The sequence below is a fragment of the Grammomys surdaster genome, unplaced genomic scaffold (genome assembly GCF_004785775.1).
Source record: "Grammomys surdaster isolate TR1022 unplaced genomic scaffold, NIH_TR_1.0 65, whole genome shotgun sequence".
NCBI classification, from domain to species: domain Eukaryota; kingdom Metazoa; phylum Chordata; class Mammalia; order Rodentia; family Muridae; genus Grammomys; species Grammomys surdaster.
This window is the reverse complement of record NW_021604567.1, coordinates 14,733,340-14,759,542: the sequence shown is the minus strand read 5'-3', so window position 1 is coordinate 14,759,542 and position 26,203 is coordinate 14,733,340. Positions and strand designations below refer to the sequence as shown.

At 37.5% G+C, this 26,203-nt stretch overlaps 1 protein-coding gene across 1 annotated transcript in view; it reads right to left on the bottom strand.

Annotated features, from left to right (window-relative positions):
• Gpc6 (glypican 6) overlaps positions 1-26,203 on the bottom strand; it is a 994,843-nt gene that overhangs the window by 729,355 nt on the left and 239,285 nt on the right. The window contains exon 2 of the mRNA XM_028771963.1: positions 19,948-20,106. Coding sequence (XP_028627796.1) covers positions 19,948-20,106 — 159 coding nt within the window. The remainder of the gene's footprint in view (positions 1-19,947; positions 20,107-26,203) is intronic.

The window sequence follows — 26,203 nt, the reverse complement described above, 5'->3', positions numbered from 1 at the left end:
TGGCAGGGCTGGTGTTTCTAGTTGGCCATTTTTAGCTGCAGCGCGCGCACATGGCCTCCAGCCGAGAAACATGGCGGCTGGGCTAGACAGACCTGCTGCAGCTTAGATAGTCGACCTGAGCCTGAGGCCGTTTTAAATAATTACCTCAACAGAAGACTACTACATAGTAGCATAAGTCACTATTAAACTCTTAGGAGAAATCTGAGTCACTTGGAAATTCAGAAGATACATCCTCCAAAATATCCATGAGCTGGTCTTTTCACTTAAGTCCACTTGCTATTGTAGCTTCTAGTGTGAAGAACTAATGCAAACTAAAAATAGCACTACTAAGAAACTCAGATTATTCACTTCAGTATATTCTTTTAGAAGATCAGTTATTCCAGATTCATTACAGTAATACTAGTAAGCCAAGCATCGTGATTGATGGTCTTACTTTTACTGTGTCCCAGAGAAGCACCTATAAAATACTCAGCTACAGGCTATCTAGTAAGATGAGTTGTGCATTTCTGCAGAACTTTTTGTCTTTGAAGACAAATTTTGCATGATTCGAACAGAAAACAAAAGTTTGTCATAGGAACTTGCATGTATCAATTCCTAAAATGTTTTCACAGTAGGATAGGATATATAATACATGGTTTGAAAGTAGAAAATAGAAATTACATTGTAATCACCAGACACCATGGTCTTCTCTCAATGTAATTATCTGCAGAGGACAAAGTTTTCTTCCACAAGTTACCAGTATAAGGACCTGTGATACAACACAACCATGAATGATCACAGGGATAGTGACATCTGGAAAAATTGTTGACAGGGATATATATATATATATATATATATATATATATATATATATATATATATGATGTTTGTATGTGTATATGATGTATATGTATATGATGTATATATACACATATATATGTATATATATATTCTAATATGTGCCATTTTATATCTATGATAACAGTTATATAAGTTGTTTTAAATGTCAGCAAAGCTATAGCAATCAGATATATAAAAATATGAAAAACTGTACCCTTCGTCTGTATCAAATAACTTTTTTGTTTTCTAAATTCTTTTTCCTGTGTTTAATTAAAACAGAACCTGTCATTTCTGATAAGCACCCACTGATTCACTGAGACTGGTAGAGACTCCATACTCTGGCCAGAGCTCTGCATGTGCAACACACAGTACATTTTCTCAGTGGTCTTTTAACAGGGCCTTCCATATTTAACTGTCTCAATAATTTTGTAAACTTTAATATTAAACATCCATCTATAACCGGAAGGAAGCAGATCAATTAGTGTGTAGAACTAATAAATGGTACATGAATTAATGCACCAATTGAGAACTATCAATGCTTTGTATGTTTGTATGTTACAATCCATTTGTATGTTATTGTACAGGTGAATGGTACATTCAAGTTTAAGTAAAAGCCATATCAACAATGTATAACATATTTAGTGAAAACTATTTGGAGGCATTGGTAGAACAACACTTTACATTTCTTACATAGACTATTGTAAAATATTCATATGGCAACTGATTTGTACCTATCAGTTTTTTCCAACAAGATTATTAACAGGAAAATAATGTGCATTTTATAGCACACACAAGCCTCTGTAATGTCTTAGTTGCATGTATCAATGTACTCCAGTCTATTTGGTGCTATTTAAGTTGGATCACATCTAAGGTCAGCCAGAGAAGGCCACCTACCATCAACAGGCAAATCACACTCATTACTTTCCTCCTCTCTCTTAATGAAAATGAAGAAATTGTACTGATCAGGATTATCTTTAACAAGTGTATTTGATCAGGGTCACAAGATACAAAGGAACATCTGAATACCTTTTTAAAAAACCTAGTCAAGTAGTGATGTCTTTATGAAGCAAGAAAACAGAAACCTCCTAATGAACACGAGATTGAAAGCCTTCCAATTATTGGAGAACACAAGGTGGTGAATGGAAGCTCACGTCTGTAGTTCAAGAGAGATACAATCTTTTATCCCAGAGGAAGCTTCCTTTAAAACCTTGCCACGTAGTCAATGGAAGAGATCCTTTTAAAATTCTTTTTAGAGCTTTTCCTACATACACTTCATTTCCAAAATTGCAGAGGGGCCAACACCTGCCAGAGTGAAGCAGTATATAATTGAAGTCTGAAATTGAAGAATGTTTCACGGAGTGGAGATCCTCCCCACTGAAAACAAGAATGAGGCAGGACAAACACAGCATCGGAGGCAAAGATCAAGGAAAGATAAAGGCATTGAGTTCAAACACATGGTAGATGAGCTAGGCAGCATCTTCCAGGGGAAAAAAAAACCTGCAAGAGCAGAGACGTGCAGGCAAAGGACGAGAGAGTATCTTACCTATGTAAAAGGGACATATACAGCAAATGCTATGATATAACAGAAAATGCAGTTCTCTTGAATTTCTCAGGACTCAGTTTATGAATGAAAGACAATAGTTTGAAGTAATATAAGAAATATGTGACCATGAAAAGGAACAGCAGTGTTAGCAATTGACTTAGAGTATTATCAACAGTTGGTCAATGCTGAAATCTAGCTCCATGATAATACGTTATTCACAGTATAAAATCTTTAAACACTGCATTGCCATTTTCCTAGAAGTAATTCATGTGACAAAATGTTTCTTGAAAAAAAATTGCAATATCCAAATGTCAAAGCCATTCGCTTCTTAGAAGGTAGAAAGTGTTCTTCAGAAGACAAGGGAACATACTGTGCTGAAATTAGAAATGTTTTATCATCGATCTTGACATGAACATGGTCACTTTGAGATGGAGAATGAGGGTCATAAAAACAACAAGACTTTAAAAACCTGTCTCCTGCATAACGCACTGGACTAAAGCATCAGTGGCTTTCTTTACTACAGTTATAATTATGCTAGTACTCTTTTAGTAGAATACTCTTAAATATATTTTATATATTTCTTATGTAAAGAAATATATAAAACTTACAAGGTAGTATATATAATATTAACCTTTCTTTTGTTCTCATCCTGAAATATTCCATTATCACATTAAATGTATCACCACCAAGTACCCAAATGTTATAAATATACCTCAAAAACACACATTTACATGTAAATACACATGTTCACATACATGCAAATATACAAATATTCACACAAGCACTGTCTGCACATTTAAAACAAAATGGGAATCCATATAAAAGTTATTACCGTTGTTTATGATTAATAACGAGAATCATCAACTATTTATTTTATAAGATCAATTATAAACATGGCAAAGCCACAATGTTGATATTTTTATTATTTCACAATGATAGCGAGACATGTCTTGGCACTTGGCAGGAATTTATTGTTGATTGAACAATTCTAATATTTCCATTTGGCGTGACACTATCTGCCATCTGATTTTCATCCTGCAGAGATCTTTCATGTCTGTAGCAATGAAGAACTAATTTCTACTCCAAGGTCTCATACTTCCTGATCTGTGTGTAGGAACCTGGTATACCAATCTCTTTTCTGAGTCCCTTGAGTTAAGCATGAAGCATTCACTGTGAGTTCTGACCTACCCTTAAACTGGGACCCTTCCTCAGTACACAGGGCTGTCGTGTCTCAAGGTTCAATTGTCATGTGTAGTCTTACATATTACCAGTATTTTTTCTTCTAGGGCTGGTACTTTGGCTATCTGTGGAGATGTTAGCTAAATTAGAATTGATTACAGACTGCAGGAATGGACGGCTTCTGATGACTCGAATTTTCAGATACAATTAACTCCTCCCAACTTTCATTTTACTCATGGCACCTTACACCTATGTGCTTTTTGGTGTAAAAAGGTCAAGTGCAAGCTACCACCCTTCTGACAGGGTGTTAACTAAATCACATATAGTCTTTTCCAATTGAGAATGAGGGAACATAGACGGATTTATTGACAAAACTCTAACGACTAAAACAGTGACTCTATTCACAAATCCACTACATCAGGGATTGGGGGTGGAAACCGAGGATGAGTACAGGCAGTGAACTCCTCAGTACACTAGAAAAAGAGCAGGAGTACTTCCTCTCAAGGTACTATGTCTGGTGCTCCTTTTCGGAGAATCAGAGTGGTAGAATATTGGACAAATTAATTTCTCTTGTTGACCACTTCCAATTACAGGATCTCATTCACATTATTGAAGGTTCATTTCTTTTTAAAACTATTTTTATTAATTCTTTGAGAAGTTCACACAATATATGTTGGTTGTATTTATCTGCAATCTTTCCTCCTGATGCTTCCTGGCTCTACCACTACCTCAGTACAGAGCCATGATCATCTTAGGATGGTTTTTGAATACTCTAGCAGCCCAATCTGTCCACCTGCTCCTGGGTGTTAGGTCATCTATGACCTAGAGCAATATTCTTTGTTTTTTCCAAATTATTGGGGGAAAAAACAGTTCTCTATAATGTAAGAGAATAAATACGGAAATAAAAAAATTATCAGAAAATCTATAAAATAATATCAAAGGTTTGGCAAATAGATTAAAAGCTGGCATTATGTCAAAGGTTGTGTGTGGTTCATGCTCTCTTGTAACTTTCAGAGCATCTCTCCAAGTAAAATTTACTGCAGCACATGAACTTAAACCTGTGACCATCCAAACCTAGCTGTCATTAGGCTGCATATCTCAAGCCTGTCCTGTAGCCATTACATTCTTAGCCTCGTGGACTTCTATGGCACCAATTTAGTACTTTCTTCACCAGAGAGAGGCTCCATCAAAAACCATAGCTGAGGTAGGAAAATAAACTTGGATTCAGCAAATTAACTTTCAGCATAGCTTTCAGTGACTAGAGTCTCAGGCTATTAAATTTTGAATTTTGGGAAGACACTCTAGCAAAGCACAACAGCTGCTACTGAATCCCAATCCACAAAGCAACAGCCGCTACAGCATCTGGACCAACAGCTACCGATGATACATCAGTAAATAAGGTGAAAGTCCACATGCGATTTCACCCTTCAGAATCTGCTCCCTAGGCCTGCTCTGGGTGGCTCAAAGGTATCTGCCCAGTGAAGGGAATGAAGGAAGGGCATATTTTTTAACCATCTGTTCAAGTGGGAGTCAGTGACCTTTGCTCTCTGTTGGTAAAAAGGAGGCTTACTTTGCCAGCTGGATGTAAATGGAGATTTTAATTGAAAACCATGCAACTATCTCCAATGAGGGGAAGGGAAAAGCAAACTCCAAGGTCTTTATAAGTTGTATCTAATGGACGTGCTGCATGGCTTAGCACTCTACTCATGATTGTTCATTAGACTGGGCATCTTTTGAAAACACTCAGAAAGAAAACCAGTCAGCTCGTGCATAACTTACTTTCAATGATGAGCTGTATTAGAGAAATACAGAGTGCATCTAAGACCATGTTTATTTTTATTTCCCCTGGGAAAACATAAAAAAAATCACTAGAATAAGCATTGCATGTTTATTTGAAAAAAATAAATAGTGGTTTACTCTACATAAAATGCTAAATAGCCAATTATATAAATGGTTATCAATGTTTTTGAAATTGTTTTTAAGAGAAATGCATTCCTCTTTATTCTTATAAGGTATGCTACTTTTGCAAAGCTTATTATCCCAGTGGAAGAATTTAATTATAATATTTAAATTGAGAATCTTATCACCTAGTGTAAGGGGAAAATCAAGTCTTTGTTTAGTGTAGAAAGTTGGCTCTCTGGCAAGATAGACACTTCATGGATACTTCATGTGCAGATCTTTGCTTAAATGGCAAGGAAATGTTTATAGAGAAAAAAATGGTCATTATACATCACTGCTCAAGTTATTTAGCCTTTTAAAAGTTACTGGAGATTTCTCTATTCCAATATATAACTTAAAACGCAAACACTTCATGTAAGGTTAAATTGACAATGATAGTCTCTTTCTCCATTGCTTCTGCAGTACATGAAGAACAAGTTTTGAAATGAAACCAATGGGCAAGGAGGGCTTTAAAGTCACACTTGAGTTTTGACATCGGGGGAGGACAAACAGCTGACCTTTCCACTCAGTTTGCAAAGAACTTTCCGCTATGATCACAGAAAATTATTGTGTTATACTGAGTATTGAGCATCATTTTGCCGGGGAAAGAAAGATATTGCTATTGACTCTATGACTTTAAAGCAAATACAATTTTGTATAAAAGAACAGTCCCTTCAAAGTATCTTACTGATAAGACAAAAGGAAAAGAGCATATAGGGTCAGTCCACCAAAAGGGAAGAGCATACAGGGTCACCCCACTAAGTGGCTGGGGGCCTAGGGGCTGGAGGCCCGGAGGTTGGGGGCTGGGGGGCTGAAGGGGGCATGACTACAGGTATTATCTTCTATTATCCCTGCAGACCATGAAACGAAGAAATACATTAGTCACTGTCAAGAAAGCCATTCATGTGTGCAGGAGTCATTTCATGATTCTTGTTGTAAAGAATGTTAATATCTTGGATTATTAAAAAGTGTCATAAATAAACTCGGTTCAAAGTTAACTCAGTGAGTGAGCCTCAGGATAAAGGAGATTTAGAGATGCATCTCTCCTTCAACTCTGGCAGCATGCCAAGACTACATCATGTCATTAAGTATTTTTCCATTCATAATTCCTAGTGAATAAACAAATGAAGCCTTTAAGAAATGGGCATTTTGAATACAAATTTAGAGTTGTTTTAAATACAATTATAAAAAAAATCAATAAGTAATTAGTAAACATTACAAATGTGAACTCGTTGAATATTCATGTTCCTCTAGTATGAATTGAGATTTGCAGTGATCTGAAAACTTGAGTGCATGAAATTGTTTATACTCATCCCTCCCCAGTGATCTGTATATTAAGTCAGTTGTGGAGTAAATACGCTTACTGAAAAAATTGAAATAATTGCACATATTGAGCAATTATCCACAGTTAAGTCCCCACCAGAGTTGCTTGTTGGAGTATTTATACTATGAGGCTTTGTCCTATAAATCTGTATATAATGTCATTGAAGGAAATTATACACAAAACTTTTGAGACGAATATATAATGTTTTACAAAATAAGTCACAAGAATTATCGTGATTACAATATGTACTTGCTTACAAATTGAAATGTGATATTATCATGAGAAGTATCATGATAGCATGTGATACTATCATTTCAGCTTGACAAATAATTTTACTAACTGAGAAGCATTACATATGTAAAATGGCCCCATGAAAGATAACAACTCAAAATACATTTTCTCAACCAGATAATGAACTAAGTTTTGAAATAATTTCATTAATATTAGTTTTATGATTTGGAAAATAGGCTACCAACAGGTTAAAAAGAAAAAGCCCAGTTGTAAACTTAACACTTTCTACACATTGCTAAGGAAGTTAGGTTCATATGATCTGAAGTGTTAGAAGTTCATCTAAAGATTTCTGTACATGTATGTTGGGAAATGCAAAAGAGGATAGATAGCCAGAAATTTCCAATTTCTTTAAAAGTACTGCTACACTGGCATGCACACTATATACAGGACACAGGAAGTAATTAGTAGTATATTTTTCTCTGCACCTTAAGCCAGCTATAGCCACCAGTTACACAAATAGAGCACTAACATGTAACGTTTCCTAGCTGGTATTCACAACGGATTCACAACCTGACCTCAACAATGAGCTCAATGATTTAAATGAAAATGAATAAGAACACTATTTGCCTTAAGAGAAAATCTGAAATCTCCAACATTACAAACAACGCAAATCTTGGAAATGAAGGTCCCATTCACACATTTTTTAGTATTTCTTGTTATATGCCACATGGAGGGACATCAGAACCTGTCTGACTCCCAATATCCCTCTTGACACTATATCTCCACACCTCCAATTCCTTTCTAACTTTCACGATAATGTTGATCTTGTCCTTTTTTTTGTTTCTGTATTTTCCAAGACAGGGTTTATCTGTATAGCTCTGGCTGTCCTGAAACTCACTCTGTAGACTAGGCTGGCATTGAATTCAGAATCCACGTGCCTCTGTCTCCCAAGTGCTAGGATTAAAGGCTTGCGCCACCACTGCCCAGCTGATCTTGTCATTTAACATAGACATTTGTGGTCTTCTTATCATAAAACGCTCTCAGTCTCTTCTAATAATACTTACATTTTAACTTATAGCAGACAGCACCATTAGCATTATTGACAGCAGTGCCAAATATAGGCTGATTTCGGTTAAAGCATGGCAACCCAGGTGTTGCGGAGCAGAAGAGACCCTTCATACAGTAAATGCAAACATAACCTCATGCCAGAGTCCTTGAGGACAGCATATTTTTAAAACAAGTTTGAAAACAACAAGTACTATGGTCAGGCCACATTGGCCATCATATACATCTCCAGTATTTGAACCGAAGTTTTCCATCTACAGCATTTGCTGGTCACTGGGTTGACTTTGTATAATGGAACTTGACATAGTGTGCTGAACAAATTTATTTCATCCCACCTCTTCCCCATTAAAGAGTGAATGATATGTTTAGTCACTTCGAATCTTTTGCAGGATAAATAGTTCCCTGAATCAGAACTGGCAAGTGGAAAAAAACTTGGAAAACACATCCATATTTATCACTTTTTTTTCTGACAAAATTAAGTCATACTAAAATTTTAATTTTTAAAAACATAAAAGTACAGATCCCATCCTAATTGTATTGCACACATCTTTTTTGTTTGTTTCAGTATGTGTTTTAGAGTTTCAGGTATTAAATATTAACCTAAATCCCAAATGTGGCAGGAGGTTTCCCCTAATTTCAGACCTCACTTTGTCCAGGATTTGCAACACTCCTGAAGATGACTACAAGTCACACGTTTTCCTTTAGAAGATACATACACAGTGTGGGGAGATGGAGAACAAACACGGATGGCTAATCATCGACTAGGCAAGATGAACCAACCTTGGGTTTGCTCACGGAAATCGTTAAAGTTTTCTCAAATCTTATGCTTTTATTTTGCTTATATTTCCACTTTGTTTACATAAAAGTATCCTGAGATGATGCATCTGAGGTCCTCCACTGAGGCACTCTTTAACATGTGCTTCATTTTTAGGCATCACAATTTCCCCTAAACTTGTTGTCTTTGGGTTCTGTCTGTATTCTGAAAACAGACAAGTTGGTAATGGTGAAAGTGTGTACAGTCAAATAAATATTATAAAGTACTAGGAGGATGATATGTTATGTCTGGAAAGTAAGAAATGTCCTTCCACATTCTGGTACTGGAATCTACTTTAAATTTTATATTTTATATTTATATTAAACACGGGAATAACCATTTTGTAATGACAAGGGCTCAGCATACAAACCAATGGAAAAGTGAGTGTCAAGTGTGAATGAGTCTCTGGTTACAGCCCTCCCCATTGTCAACAAGCCTTCTGTTAATTCTGCAGTTGATAGAACACCTAGGGATAAACTATATTTAAAAATTTTGGCATTGTATCCTCATTTTTCAAATGTCAGGAGGCTGTTGTTATTTTCCACCAAGCATGCATAAACTTGTAAAACTTTTAACACGCTGACATAAAACTTTCTACAATTCTCAGAGTACATCAGCTCAAAAAGTAATGTAAAAAGTGAAATTACTTGAATTCTGAAACATTGTTTCAGAAAAAATAGCAAGTCATAAATTAAAAAGCAAATTTATAGATTGGAAAAATTAAAGATCTACCAGAACATACGAACTAGAATGTAAGAGGATAAACCACTGAAATAAAATACATGGTGTAGACTGAGTAATGATCAAATGAGGTGTCGTTCTTGGGTATAAATCACTATCATACTCAGGAAACCCCATTATTCTCTTAGTCCTTACACAGTGAATGTCCTTGCCTGTTTGACCTCCTGGACATCCAGTTTTATGAAGTTCTAGAGCTCAGCTCTGCATTCGACAAGCCCTAAACTTGCGTAGGGAAGACTTACTTCATAGCTGCAAACTTCCTCCACAGAATGAATATTTCTGTATTCCACACAGGTCAAACAATCATAATTTCCATCAGAATGTTTATGTACATGATTGTGCAAGGGGGGAAAATGTGCTTCTGGAAACTTCCTGTGTATGTGTGTATGTTAATGTTTGTGTGTGTCTGTGTGAGTATGTGTGTGCATGTATGTATGCATTCATGTGTGAATGTGTGTGTGTGTGGTGCTTGTGCATGTACGAAAGTGTACAAGGAGGTGTGCATGTGAACTGAGAGATGAAAGTTTAGCCTCAGCTATTATTCCTCAGAAATTGTCCACTTTGGGGTGGGGCAGAGTCTATTTCTGGCCTGCTGCTCATGGAGAAGTTTAGAGTTACTAGCCAGTGAGCCCTTGGACTCTGCCTGCCTCTGTCTCCTCACCACAGAGATTTCAGGACACACCCTAAATTTGTACTCTGGTGATCTTGTTCTTTTTAAGGAAAGAGCTTTTACTAGCTTTACCCAAAGTGAGATCTACCTTTATTTTGGGAATTCAAAAATATTATTTAATGGAATTAGCTCCATTAAATTATCTGAGACAAGTGCCACTGAACTCCAGGTTTATGGATGCTAAGAGTTCATAGAAAACTAGAATTCAATGCTCCCAATTTTCTCCTGTCATATTTATTATAGAACTTTAAGCAATTCATCTAGCCAGTGTGTGCCCTTGGGTCTACACAGGTTAGTGCCACAGGGAGACAACACTACAGCACTATTAATTATGCCCTACATTAAGTCAAGTATGGGAAGATAAAATAAAAAAGGCAAACAAAATTCATATATCTAATGAGATTAGACTTAAATGGAATATTCAATGGATCATATTTTAATAAGAATAGTAAATAAGAGAAAAATTATAAGGGATCACATAACTAAATACACTGGAGGAGAGTCTGATGGAGCCGATTTCTGTAATCAGTGCATCATGACTCCCTTTTGAGAGGGGATAGATGATGGTAGACGAGAGATAGATAGATGATATGTAGGTAGGTAGATAGACAGATGGCAGGTAGATAGATGATTAATTGATCTATAGATAGATGATAGCTAGTCAGACAGATAGACAGACTAACAGATAGATGATAGATGACTAGTTCTTCAAAGATGTATAGCCCCTGTTTTCTACCTGACATCAAATTTCCTGTCCATTTTCAAGTTGCGTATTCAATTAAACCACTAAGTAGGGATTAAATCACATAGAAGTTATGCATAGACATTCTCAAGAGTCACACGATTAGTACTTGTCTATTCAACAAATCTTTAAAAAAATTAAAAATGACAAATTCTTAAACAGGAAATGTATATCTCTAAATTCTGAGATTTGTGGACCAAATGCAATAATTCTGAGCTGGTAAGCATGCTGCCTCAACACTTGGTTCAGGAAACGTTTCCTGAATTTTAGAATCATAGGAAATGTAATACTTGTTGCAAACATTTGCTTCCTTTGAACTGCTGAAACGCCCAACAATATTTTTCATTGCTAGTGTCAATCAATCAACAGAAATTTGCTAGTGAATGATAGAGAAGTCTGATTTGTAAAGAAAGTGATAGGGAGATGTTACTGGTAACTTATTTTATGAAACAGTAACTTGGCTTCTGAGTCTTAAAGGTTGTTCTTAACGCAGTATTACTTAGGTTCCCATCATTATAACCAAAGACTGGAGACAATCAACTTAAACAAATAAATTCATACATTGTCTCAGTTTTGGAGGTTCTACTTCACAATCTACTGGCCTGCTGTCTTGGTTCTGAGGCAAGGTAGCATATCATACTTGGGACCTGAAGAAAATCAAAACCATCCATTTAAACCATGCAAAGAAACCATACTATAGAAGAAATCAGAGACAAGAACTCCACATTTCATTCCGAAGGCACATATTCAGTGATCTGAACATTCCCCACTAGCCACAACCTCTTAATGGCTCCACTGTGACATCTTAGGTCCACTTAGCACAGTGCATGGTGGAGGCTCTTCTATATGCAAGCTATAAATAATGACTTCCCTCATTTAGCTGTACACATATTGTCTATACAAAAGGCTAGCACCTTGAATTGAAGCTAGTAAAGACCTGGGGATGAAATGTTGATTCGGCAGGCCCTCATTTACACTGATCATCACAGGCACTAGTTGAAGGCAAACAACCAGAGATGCTTAGATAGAATCAGGTCACTGGCACTGACTAAGTTACAGGTGCTTTCCTGATTGAAAGCCAGTGTGTTTTGTGTCCTTGACCATGGTTATGCAAAAACAGTACAACAACAAAACAGAGACCAGCATTGCCAGCAGAAGAGTTTAATTTAGGATTCTATAACTGGTAACTTCAACTGCACATGTCCTGCATTCTTTACAGAAACACAGACCAACAATTTGTATGAGACTAGGGATGTGGCTTCGAGTTGGAGAACTTGCCTTGTATGTGTGATGCCTGGGCTCAAATCCCAGAACGCATAAAAACACTTGCATAGGTTCAGAAGTTAAGGAAAAATGAGTGTGTTCTCATAGTTTTACCCAACACCTTCTGTGAGAATCATTCCTTTCCTCTCTTTAGACCTTCAGTACGGACCTTACAATGGAGAGTAGGGTTTTTTGTTGTTGTTGTTGTTGTTATTGTTTTGTTTTTTTTGTTTTGTCTTTAAATAAAGATTCACCTCAATCATTTTCTTTTGAATCGCAAACCTTTTTTTCTCTATCGATTTCCTCATTTATTCACTTTACAGCCCGATCACAGCACCCTAGCTCCTCTCCTCTCAGTCTCAGCCGTATCCTCCGGCCCCCATTCCTCCTTCCCCTTCCCACCCAGGTACATCAAGTCACAGCAGGGCTACAAGCATCCTCTCCCACAGAGGCCAGACAAGGCAGCCCACAGCGATGGCAAAGGGATCCAAAGGCCCACAACAGAACAGAGACACTCCCCCCCCAATACTGTAACACATAAATGCTTGATGGCGGGAATTTATGACTTTTAAATTTGATTTATTTGGAAATGGACAATCTTATCCAGTCCAAGCACAGTAATAAACAATAGTTTCTGTCTCTGCTTGTCATCACTGAGAAACATCAAGTGACCTTTCATACCAAATGCCAGCTGTACAGCCAGCCTCTTCTATTCCATGGCCAACTGCACAGCTTAGTCCAGTGAAGAATATGCTGATGTCACACAGTGCTGTCAGGCCGATCTACATAGCTGTACTATGGACTCAAACCAGAAGACAAACACATTTCCAGCAAGTTCTACTTTATACTTTCCATTAAACACTTTTCTTGATTTTTCATTAAAATAAGAAAAATCAGATTTTCTCCATTCAATGGCAGATCAATTTAACTTAAATAAAACTTCTCCTGTAATTTACTCATACTTCCTCAAAGTATTAGTGAGCCACTGTCAGAGAGTAGATTCTTGTCTTCTTAACATTCATGACCAGGAACCCTCATGGTAGGGCTGTTTTCAGTGTCCGACAAAGAAAAACTTAAAAGAAATGAACTTGTCTAGAAAACGATTTCTCAGCTGAGCCACTGTGCAGAAGACTGGCGATATTCAGATCAACATATTTCAACCACACTTGGAGAAGAATGCATTGTAAGTTGGTGTGACGTATAGAGTGTGAGGGTCTAAGAACTAGCAAAGGATTTGTAGTTTATCACACAACCCATGTAGCATTAGATGCATTCTACATCTTTATGATTGAAAGATCTGCCAAAGTCTAAACAAGAACGGGGCTGAAAGAGAACTGTGGGATGGAATGAATGAGTTGCAGAGGAAGTGAAAAAGGAAGACCGATTCCATTTGTCAAAGATCTCATCTCCTCATGACTGTGAGTATGGATCATGGAGATCTGCCTTGTACAAATCCAGGGTACTTATGTTCATGAACATGTTCCCTCTCTCTGTCAAGGTCAATTCTGTTCAGTTCAGTTTCACTTTTGGAAGGTCTGCCCTTGGGACAAGTTACTAGATTACTTTCTAAATGATCGAGAGAACTTTTCTATGATTTTTAAACTCCGCCAAACACATTCTGACCTCAAGATGACTATACTACAGCTAGAGCATGTGTCACTGGGGTGGTGACCTATGAAACATAAAGGAGGCATCCGGCTAATTGTTTCATATGATGGCAGGCATTATAACCATTATGAACTGTAGATGACACAATGAGAAAAAGAACAAGCAGCACAAGAAGATGAGCCATTACACCTCTCTCTTCTTGCAGCAACATCTCAGAAATGGTGACGGTGTGTGAGTGTGTATGAGGTTATAGAGGTCTGCTTCAGTGTGCCTTGGTATACAATGGAAGGTAATTCTATAAACCCATGCCCATCTAAATACGCTCTATTAGGAAGCACTTACTACTCTTGACTTTCTGGAGAAAGGTATTTTTAAAAAGCCAGTATGTATGAGTAGAATATGGCTTGGGGTGAGCAATAGGAACCAGTTGAGAATGACAGTAAATAGGAATATAGAGAAAAATCTTTCCACTCTCCATCTCCGTAGACAAGTGTAATTGATCCTTTGCTCCATTCTTAGTGACAATGATTAAGACTGTGAAGCTCAGTTTAGCCTACCTAACCCATGCCAAAATGAATCAGCTTCATTTAAAACTTCACTTAAAAATTGAGATGGATAACTCACCTCAACATTTTCACTGTCTCCAAGGTTCACCAAGAAACAAACAGGCTCAATCTAGACTGTTGCACCCCAAATAATATCAAGAATATACAATGAATCCAATCATTAAAGAAAAATTAGACACTTCTGTTTATTCCCTAAAATTATGTTGATGTTGCAGAACACTAGGAGGCTGATACAAAGAATAAGACATCACATAAATCAGGATTCCAACCTAAAGAGATAGATGCTACATGTTCATAAAGTAATGCTAGCTGGAGAGAAAGCATTAGCAAGTATGCTATCAAAATGTGTGTGGACATGCACATACTGTCTGCCCTGTACTCTCTGCCATTCCTTTCATTATTACAATCTCAACCCATAATTTAAGGATATTGACAGCTCCTCTAAGAAGTCTATCGTGGTGCTTCTAAGGAGGAGAGCCTAGTACTTTCTCCTTATTGCAAAGTACTTTATTATATGATGCATGTCACATCTGGGTGCTTGTTTTAATTCTGTTTTGAGACGAGGTCTTATGTAGTTGAGACTGGCCTTGAATTCCTGATCTTCTTGTCTCTATCTCCCAACTATGGAATTACAAGTGTGCACGGTCATACCCAGGCAAACCTACTTATAATCTTCATTTAATATTTATATCTCTTTCAAGATGAGCTAGTGCAGCAATGAACATATTGTAGTCAGGACTAGTCATCTTTCCATATAAGTCACACTTGCCTAAGACTTGTCCATCTGTGGAGAAAGCTTTTCAAATTGGAATTATGCATGTATACTCTTTCACAAACATACATTATGACCCATATGATGGAAAATATGGAAGATGCTATCACCATATGGACTTACTCTTTTTGTTTCTTTCATGAAGGTGCTTTCTCTGAGAAAATTAGACTATATTTTAAAGAAGTTATTACATTATTGTCATCTATGTGGTATATAGATGAGAAACGATATTTTAAAAGAAAAGTATGAGCAGGCTCGCCCTGTGATAACATTACACCTCAGCACATAAATAACTTCTTCCTTCAATGAAATGGGTATTCTAAGGGCGTTAACATAGAATAAGTTCTGCATAAGAATGGAAATTACTGTTCTTTTCCTTTTATTCTGCTTCTTAAAAATGTGCTTGCTGTCGAAATTCTGGACAAATGAATACCATTAGAATACATAAATAAGAATCAGAAAGCAAAGTCCAATAATAATATCAAGAAGAAAATACTAAACAACAACAACCAAAAAAAACTTCATAGAAACTTCAAATTGTAAGTAAATTTCACATTGAATAAATATTAAGGAAAACCATATCCATTCAAGCAAAGTAATAATCTGTGTTCCACAATCTACAGAAAGGTTTCGACTGCTAGCCCTTGGTAGAATCAAGCTGGTTCCATAAGCTAAGGAGGCTATACAATCTGTCTCCACTGCATCTGGAAAGTTGTTTCTTATTCTTTTAAACTTTGAAACAACTGTCAACTGAATCCTGCAGCTACCTTTTCCATGTGTCCAGATTCTTAGTGTGCAATTATTGAAATCATTTTTGTTAAAGAAACATCAGGAAAGGTTTGGCACTGTATACTTAAAATTGGCTACAACAGGGTTATTTTTAAGACTGATGTTCGTATCAGATTACAATCTCCCTTTCCCCTCCTTGATGGAAACTTAGCAAGGCCCCTCCCTTCTGGAGGCTTCAAATCCTCAGGGAGTTGAACTATATTTAAGTGAGTAATCTTCTTTCTTTTTTTTTATTTTTAGGATTAAAAATACCTCTAAGTCATTTTTTTCCTGCAACGATTTCTACTTTCTCCCCATCATAATCAGGACAGGAAAGGCAGGGAGACAGAAGCATAGCTATTTGTTTGATTATGACATGTCAACACATATGGAGACTAGATTATGGTATAGGAGAGAGGACAGTAAATAAGAGGACGTGCTCAGCTTAGGACAGAATTCTGACTCTGCCACTTGATGCATGTGTGGTTTTGTGTGACAGCTTATCCTGGATGAGTGGGAGAAGCATCTTACAGTGGGAAGGATGAAGCCCTGTGTAGCCTCTGGTTACCATTACCACTCTCAGAAGGTTCCCTAAGGGGCTCCTAACACACAAGCCACTTAAAGGCATTAAATAATATGAAGACTTAGACAAAGATGCAAATTTGACAGGGCTAATGGCCAAGGAACACAAATTCTACCGACTTGAGTGAGTGCATGAGGGTGACTCTCCTATTCTTTACTTGTTTCCATAATCATATGGTTTGATTCTGAACTTCTGAGATATGCATCAGACAAAGGTCAGAAGTTAGGGTCAAATCTGTGAGTGCCTCTGGCTGGTCCCTCTGTACAGCTTCACCTCATGGAAAGCAACAAGAGAGCTAGGCTGCGTACGCATATTGAGAACAGCTCTGTCTACTTCCAAAGCAGATTTGAAGTGATTTTCAATCCTAACGAAAACTATCGTCCAGAAAATTCTCTGCTAAAGAACACAATTTCTATACATTCTAACATATGTCTTCTCAATTCCTGTCATTCAAGTATTAGGCTATTGGGGCGAGAAGCAAACTTGATAGTTTGGAAAGATGTGGACGAATTCAAATATATTCATATTTTGCAGTAATTATTGCAAATAACCCATTATGCAATAACTATTCAGAATTGTACACAATGATCTTCTAAATATTGCCCAGAATATTAATTAAAAACTGAATATATATATATATATATATATATATATATATATATATATATATGAAGCCATACTGTGAGGTTTATGATGTTTCAAATTTCTACAGGATCACCACTGTCAGATTGGGTGGGAACGAAATTGAAACAAGGCATTTCTAATAAAATACAGAAGTCAACAATCAGAGATTAATTTACACTTTGATTAATGTTAGCCTCTATATGCACTAAGCATTGGATCATATATACCATAGTCACCTGAACTTGTTGTTATCCTTGATGAGCATAGGGACCAGTGTTCTCAGATTTAAATTGTTTCTTTCGTATTAAGAAGTGCAGCTGGAAACAATATGTACACTATAAATGTGGAAGCTACACCTCTGAGAAAGTAGACCATGATAGGAAAAGGTTAACAGGATGATTTTTGCATACCAGACATCATTAATAATGCGAAAGGACTCATCAACTTGAAAATATGTAATACTAAACTCTTAAGATGTTCATAGTAATATTGATTCTTATGCAAGAAAATAAAACCCACAAGATAACAATCCAAAGTTGATTCTAGTGAGATAGTTCGCTTGTGGTCACAGTCACTTATAGTCACCAGGACATGTCTCCAGGAAGTGACTTTCCAAAAACAAGAGAAAAAGAATGAGAGAGGTAAATATAAAGAGAAGTAGGGGCAAAGGAGAAGAGGAGAGAAGAGAGGAGGAGAGGAAAAGAGAGAGGGAGTGTGGTGGTGCACTATGCCCAAAGTTTCTCTGAATGTACTATTGTTGGTAAAGGTTTATTAGCAGGATTATATTTATGGTCTAATAAGATAGATCACATAATCATACAACAGAATTAGAGTAAAGGAATGGTAGAAATTATTGCTATGATTAATATATATATATATATATATATATATATATATATATATAGTATATACATATATATAAAACTATTGTCAAGACTAAACTCTGGAAGAACACATCTAGAAGATCACATTTATGTTCAGTTTAAAAGTCTCATGAAATTGACATATTGTCATAAAAATGTCTTAGCTTCTCTCTTATGCCAGTCTCATAGAACTGCAACAGAGGAGAGCGTTGCTAAAGAATTCATCACCAACTATGTCAAATATACCCCTGTCAAAAATCCATGTCCCTGTCTAATAGTTTGACAACAGATCCCTAAGTATAGGAACTCATTTTAATACTCATTTTTTTAAAGAGGGAGGGAAATTTGTTAGTTAAGACAAATGAGATATAAGATTAACTGATATAATACCAGAAGTGTCTGGCTTGGTCTAATTGAAGGAATTTCCTTCTCTGTAAAAAGAAATATCAAAACTTTCATGAAGCTAGTTGCCATCTACTATATATTTTTTTTAATGAGAAATAAACATTCTGGTCTCTGAATTCTAGAATGAGCCACAGAGTCTTTGTGGAGGACAGCTTTGTAAATGCATGAAAGTAGCTTCCAAACACAAGATAAAAGCAGCAGCAGCAGCAGATCTCACTCGGCTGCTCTCTGCAATGAAGGAAAAGATGTCTCAGTGTGTAGTGATGGATAGTGATTGCCACTGGCCTTGTAATCTGTCAATCAAGGGCAAATACTCCCTTGTTGGATTCAAGTGAAAACACTCATAGCATCACACTTAAATAAGGAGTTGCTTTCACATCTATGACAGGTAACATTATATGTAAGGCAAGAGTGAAGGCCAGGATGGTGCTGGAACACTCTTACAGAGAAGATGATGCAGTACCAGCATGGAAAAGCCACACCATCATGAGTACATACACGCACTCACCGTTTTATAACTTGGAGAAACAATTGGAAAAACAAAGGTGTTATAATAATGGTGTAAAGCAGCTATGAAATAAACGGATCTACCCACTATAGAAAAAAAATATTTCCTAACTGGATCTGTGGTGCTCTGACTAACAAGAGTGAAGTGAATGGCCTGTTGACCTTGGGGAAATGTGCTCGTCCAATGGGGAATGAGAAAGCCGTGGATCAGTTGCAAGTCTGCTTCACAGTGATTTCCAGAGTCATGTATACATGTCCTCACCTCTCCAGCCCTAAACATACCCTTAAGTTATTGAAGTTTCTGTTAAAATTCAGATGGTATTGGAATATTTTTCAAGCTCCTGATTAGAAATTCAAGTGGAAATTATACACATAATTGTCCTCACTCTCTGTGTTCCTAGCCCAAAAATTTTTCTTAAAATATGAAAACAAATCTGCTTACTTATGATCTGGAAATGAAAGGAGAATCGAAAACCTTTATCAAGTGCAGCACACTGCCTGCTGTACAGTGTACAGAGTAGGCCACACTAGTGCACGGGAAAACACTCGGATAAAAGAGACCTTGTCACAGCCAGTCCCAAGAGTCTGTCCTCTTAAAAAGGATACAGCAGTGCAAATGCTTGCAAGTGACAAGGCATTTCAAATGAAACTTCCCACTTGAGAAACTGAAGATAAGTTAAAGTAAAAGAAACCTTAAATTGGGATCACCCAAAGAATGAAATAGTGGCCTTCATTTTGCTGTGCTATCTGACAGGCAGGAGACAAACCCAAAACAACTTTGATCACGCAGATTGTCATTATATGGCATCATTATAAAATAGTATACTTTCAGTAATGTTCACAACTTTCCTAGACAAGCAAAACAAAATGAGCAAACCATCTCATAAAAACATCATAGTGAAGAGAACCAAGCTTTGCCTACCATCAAATTTCTTGTGCCTTGACACAAACGTGGTCCGCACAAAATGGCTTGTCTCTTCTACAAGGTTTTCAAACTCCAGTTTACTCTGTTGGCTTAACTTGTCTTCCATTTCCGTGGTGCAGCAGGTATATTCCTGAGGGCAGATGCGTAGGTGCTCCCCTGCAATAAGAAGAGGTGAGACATCACAAAAATGTCAAGGACTTTAGGTAGATTTGGGAGATTTGATTCCAATCCTGCATGCACCTGTCCCTTCTCCTCCCCAGCCACCTGCCTGGACACAATCTGTATGTCAGCATCTGTGTGCTTACCAGCCCCAAGGCCCGAGAGATCTGAGAGTCAAACCTAATATTTGCTCTGTGTGCTAACCACATAACTAAGTGCAGGTGTGTGTAAGCTCTCGAAACACCTGTTTGTTTTTTTCAGTTGTTTTTTCGTCCCGCTTTTATTCAAATTATACCAGAAGACAGCGGGTGACAAGAGTTATCAGAGAGTCATAAGTGTGCTTGTCTTTGGAAATGTCAAGGAGGTGAATGGCACTGAGTCTCATCACCACAATCTTTTAGGCAGCAGGGGAAAGAGATGGTGGTGTGGATACTGGTGTGTGCTTGCCTCGCTGGCTGTGGGAATACTGAAGTGAGAGGGAGAATGCCTTTAATGGTGATTTCGTGTGTCACACATTCTTCAGTTGGCATTTCTCGTCAGATAGAATCTGTTCTGGAAGGGAAAAGCCATTGGTAGGTTTCACTGATCCTTGTATCATGTGGAAAACCTACAGTTAAAGTGAGAGAGTCTTAGCTTAATGTGCCAGCTTGACTCTAGGCCACTTCTTTGACTTTGCTTTGACATTAACACTATGGCTTATGGGAAATGGTTTTTTCCCAAACACAAAGTCTAGATGGAAGAAGGAAAACAGACTCAACATTCTGCTGTAAAAACATAATTCATACCCAGATGTGGAAGTCAGCCTAGACGACTGAATGAATTTTGTACTTAATGTTATCATGATTAACTTCATATGTGATGATAACAGGATAAATGACATTTCTTGCAGCCCAGTGTGAAATGTAGTATCTCACACTCCCACAAGCCTTTTGATACTTATGAAATACGACTAGGGTGACATGTTTTCCGAAGCTTACATATTTTTAAATATCTAATTATTTATTTATTTACTTACTTCCTCCACCCTAACCAATCCTTCGCCCTCATTGCTCCCTCTCTTTCTCCTCAGAGAATGGGAAGCCCCGCTTTGGTATCACCATACCCTGGGACATCGAGTCACAACAGGACAAAGAAAGAGTTCAGACCAAGTTTACATATTAAAAGTAGAACTAATGTGACTTCCATGATGATATGAGACCATTGAAACCACATATAATTTTATAACCAAAAAAAGGGTGAGGGGGAAACCTATCACTGTTAAGAGTAAAAACCAACCAACTCAGGTTCATAGCTTCCTAGGAGGAACAAGAAACTTTTAGAAACAGATACACTGGGTCACATCACTTACATTTTCTATGTGTTTTAAATATTTCATAGTACACTTTTGAAGTTGTTCCTGGAAAAATAGCAGTTCTGGGATGTTCCGGAGGCAGAGCCTGGGTTAGGTAATAAGAAAAAGGAGCCTCCCATGGTCTTCAGAAGTCATTCTGGTGCTGGCACTCTCCTATTACCCCCAAATCACTTCACAGAACTCCAGTCTCCAACATGATTACTCTAAGGCCACAACAAAATAGGCCAGGCAAGGCCATTCCAGTTATCTCATCTGAGCTTACACAACAAGGTCACTGTGGTATTAAGGCAGGCCTATCACTCCTCTGTTTGTTCCCCTGGAGCACCACATTTTCTCCTTATGATTGTCAGTCACTGCTTTTATGGGTCTTCCTGCCAGGAGCCAATCTGAAGGAAACAAGTGGACCTTTGAGACATATCCCTATCTCCACAAACCATCTAATTCTTCAATGAAGAAGGCAAAAAGGCTCTTCCATACAGGAAGCTCCAGGTCTAAGCACGTGAGCAGATGTACATGGGAGCGTGCACATTCATGCACATTTGAACACACGTAAATGTGAGGACCTCATGAAAGCTTGCTGTGCTCTGAGATCAGGTTTGGGCAGGGGCACATGAGTGTGTCCCTTCCATTGCCTCTATGCTAAACCAATTCCAACCCCTGCTTTTGTAGATCTGATGAGTACAGCTGGGAAAATATCAAAGATCAATATTGTGTGCTATAATGAAGCCTTATGAAATTCAAATTCAACTGTCAGTAGATAAAATGCTAACCACACACCACAGATGATGGTAATCTTTGTATCATTTCATTGACTCTATCAACATTAGGATGCTATGAATGTAGTTACGATTGTGACTGCACAGGCTGAAGTAACAGAGTTATTTACCTCCCTCTGATCATGCTCAAAGCTAGTTCACTATATGAAGAAACTAGATCTAACCCGTGCTATGGAAATTTTTCTCTGCTGGAGTAATTTGAGCACTGGGAAGTATTTCGTATAATAGTGGTAATCTCACAGTTACAAGTTATAAAGAAAGAAAACAAATGGTCTTTAGGGATTCTCAATCATATTTTTTTCAAATTGCCTTAGATTCTCTATAATATATGATATATAATTAGATATATAATTTATCTAAATCAGAGAGTAGATAGACACATCAGGGTGTGCTCTTGATAAAAAAAATCAGCATAAAAGGCCACAAATGAAGAAAATGCACAGCTAATACTTTATATTTAAGCATATCAATCCCTGATTGAAAAATTGTATGTGAAAATGACTACATAGGTTCATGCTACAAGATCAAACCCAACCATAGACAACAGGAATGATAGAAGTTGACACATCTTGAGGGAGTTAATGCCAGCGAAATCTTGAATTATTATTATTATTATTAGTTATTTTGGTTCTTGAATTTTTCTTTTGTAAATAAGCTAACATTTAGATATGGAAGAAGAAATCTCCAACAGAACCCTGCAGAATGAACTCAAGGGCATGTAGTTAGATCTTAAATTGTCCTTAAAAGATCAGGCTGTTCCTCCTATGCGTGTCCCTTTCAATTATGTCAATTTCTACAATATCTCTTCCCCAAAGCCAACCCAGATGCTCATTTCCACGCCAAGATGCTGTGGTGACAGCAGAAATTTGATCCTGGCAAATCCCACAGCCTCCAAACATGGCGCTGGGTCTGAAAACTGCCAAAATTAGACTTGGTGACTGGCAGGGTGGTTAAGGGCAGCAGACAGCAGGGACTCATTAGTCAAGTGAGTTAGCCTCTGCAGGTTTGCTACCACAAAAACACTGAACTCACAGGTGACAACCAAGGACCTTAGAGTGTGAATCCCTAACAAGCTACTGAAGTGACATCCAGGAGGACTGATGTCTCAGGCTCCAGGCCACCAGATTTTCATATTTCCTACACATAGAGAACCCTGTGAAAGATTGCTATTCACAGTCTTTCCAGGTGGCAGGCATGAGATCAGTAGGTACATTTTTTTTAAAGATGGCGAGATGTTACAAAGTGCTTTGATTCTTGAACCTACAAGTGAGGTCTGACAGAAGGGTAGTATTTGCTTTAGTTTTGGCCATGGTCAGATTTTGACATCTAAGAAAAAAGAGAAAGGGATGAAAGATATTCTCTACAAGGTTAAGGTTTAGTTACAGTTTTACATATAGGAGAGAGTTTACTTTGGAGTTAACATACCTGGACTGACAATAGTCTTCTAAAATTTTATATATATATCAACTGATTGTGCCCAAGCAAAAGAAATCGGCATCATTTAAATGACTGGTTCAGGTTATATGTACATACATATATTTAAATTTATTAAACATCCAAATGAGTACTTTCTGAAATTTTTCTACTGTAAATATTCCTTCCATGTATCTAAAGTCATCGATTGTTTAAGAACATTAAGCAACATAATAAAAATATTCAAATTAGTTTGAGAAAACTAAACTAATATTCTGCTTGAGGGTCTTATTTAAATCACTTCTATGGCTGTCGTCATCCTTTGGTGTCAGATTCCTGGGAAGGGCTAAATGCTGACTCGTGTACTTCTAACAGATTCACTAAGAAGTTAAAAAAAAATCCCTTTTAAAATGGAATCAAGAAGTTAGTTGTTAAATTTGACTCCTTAATTACATAGGGAGAATTTCCAACCTACTACCCTGGATGATACAGACAAATTGCTATCCACCTATTGTTTCCATGGTACGCTGATTTTCCTGTATCAGACTCTTAGAGTATCAGGCCAACAAGGACGAAAGAAATTCTTCTCAGAGTGGACAAGAAAAAGACATGGAGTGAGCAGTGATTAGAGTCAGCAGGACAGAGGACAGACTTCCTTCCTGCTATGACAACTTAGGAAGGTCATATGGAATTTTTACATTGCTAATAAACTGGTCAATGCAGCCTCCCTCAACTCTGTTGCCCCTGCAGGAGGCAGGAAAGCTGGACATTAGCCTATAGCAAGGCTAGTGGATCACGGAAGCAATCCCACAACAGTGCAATGAGACAATTTAAATTTACAAGGGGATATAGACGTCTGTAGGAAAGAGTGAAAGAGCGACTGTTGGAGGCAGCTTGTATTTTCAGATTCCAGTATATTGCATCCATTCAGCAGCTTTAAATCCTTACATACCAGTGTTCCCCTTACAATTTAGTTCAGGGATAGCTAGAGGACTTCTAAGAGAGCATGAACGAGCACGGCAGTGTCCAGCTTCACTCTAGACCTTGAAGCTTCTGTTTACATGTTCTACTGCTAACTAATGACAAGTAATAATATTATAAAAAATATTTCACAATGTACTTTGATGTGCTGGCTGCTAAGTTCACTCAAGTGCTCACAGTGTACTTGTACTGGAAAATAAATAAAACGTTTCCTGTTTCTCTGACCTAGGATGGCATGAGTAGATTATTGAGATACTGGAAGAGTTATGTCTGTGTCCTGGGCTATGGCAGTTAAGAACTCAAATGAGGAGCTAGGAGGTAATGTAAAGGCATTTTGAGGATGTAGTTAACATCTGTAAACAGCTGGCTTTAAGAAGAACATTATGATTAATAATGTAAGAGTCTTAACCAATCCTAAGAACTGAGGTGTCATGGGAAAAAATTCCTCCAATTTATAGCCTCAGTTCTTGACTCAGTCTTCAGGATCTGCTCAGCAGATTGTGAAATTGTCAACGTGGGTCTCATTTCACACAGTACAATCCCTCAAGTAACCCTCAGTGCAAGCACTTGCATGTGTGTTTAGATATGTGAAGCTCTTTCATATGTACAAGACGATTCTCTAACCAAGAACATTAGGAATCTCAGTATAACACACACCATCTCTGTTCCTATAGTGGTGCTCACTCCAATTGTCTACAATTACTAAAATTTAACCCACAACCTAAGAACATGAAAGCTCTGTTTTGTTCTTTCAGTGTCCATCCATAGTGATATCTGAAGGACTGAAAGTAAAGTCAGCATTGTGTTATCAAATATTACCCATTAGCGCCACAGAATTTTATTTTATTGAGTTTGGTTTAAAAGCAAGACACATTCCAGTGTAATTTCAAAATTACACAAATCCCCATAGTATAAATATTTCCAATGAGGCAGATTTCTAGCAACCAAAACAGTGTTCCCAGAGGTCAGTGTGGGAGAGATGTTCAATCGTAGCCATTACAGGACACACCCTCCCTTGGATCCAGCAGGCCTGGGGAATGTGACTGACAGTAGAACAGGCTGGGAGAAAAATGAGTTTGTGTTGCCTTACTTCTGCTTTAATGCAGTTTTCTTAACTGTGAATGCATACAGTACAGTCATTTTTGTTGCGATTTGGTAAGTGTTATGTTTGTTTTGCATATTTGAAGCAGGTTTTGCTATATGGTACAGACTGGCTTTTCTCATTATGTAGTGCAGCAGCATAGGCCAGTATCCAACGTTCCATTACCCTGACTCTGCTCCCTTTATGTAGGTTTAGTAATCCCTGTGCTTAATGATAGATTTTCCAGATAACTTGGAATGTGAGCAACATTTCTTAAAAGTCTGACTATACCATTACTAACAGAACAAGAAAGCAGAGCTGAAAGGGGTGGCTGGCTGGCTGCTTCCCCTCTCAGTTAAGCCCTGAGTCCAATAGGAAAGTCCTTAGCCCATGAGAATCCTCAATTTTGCAATATACAGAAAGACATATGGTTGAAATGCCCATTTGAACCAAGGGAAAGTTGGCTGACCACCACTGTCAGCTCTCAGAGCA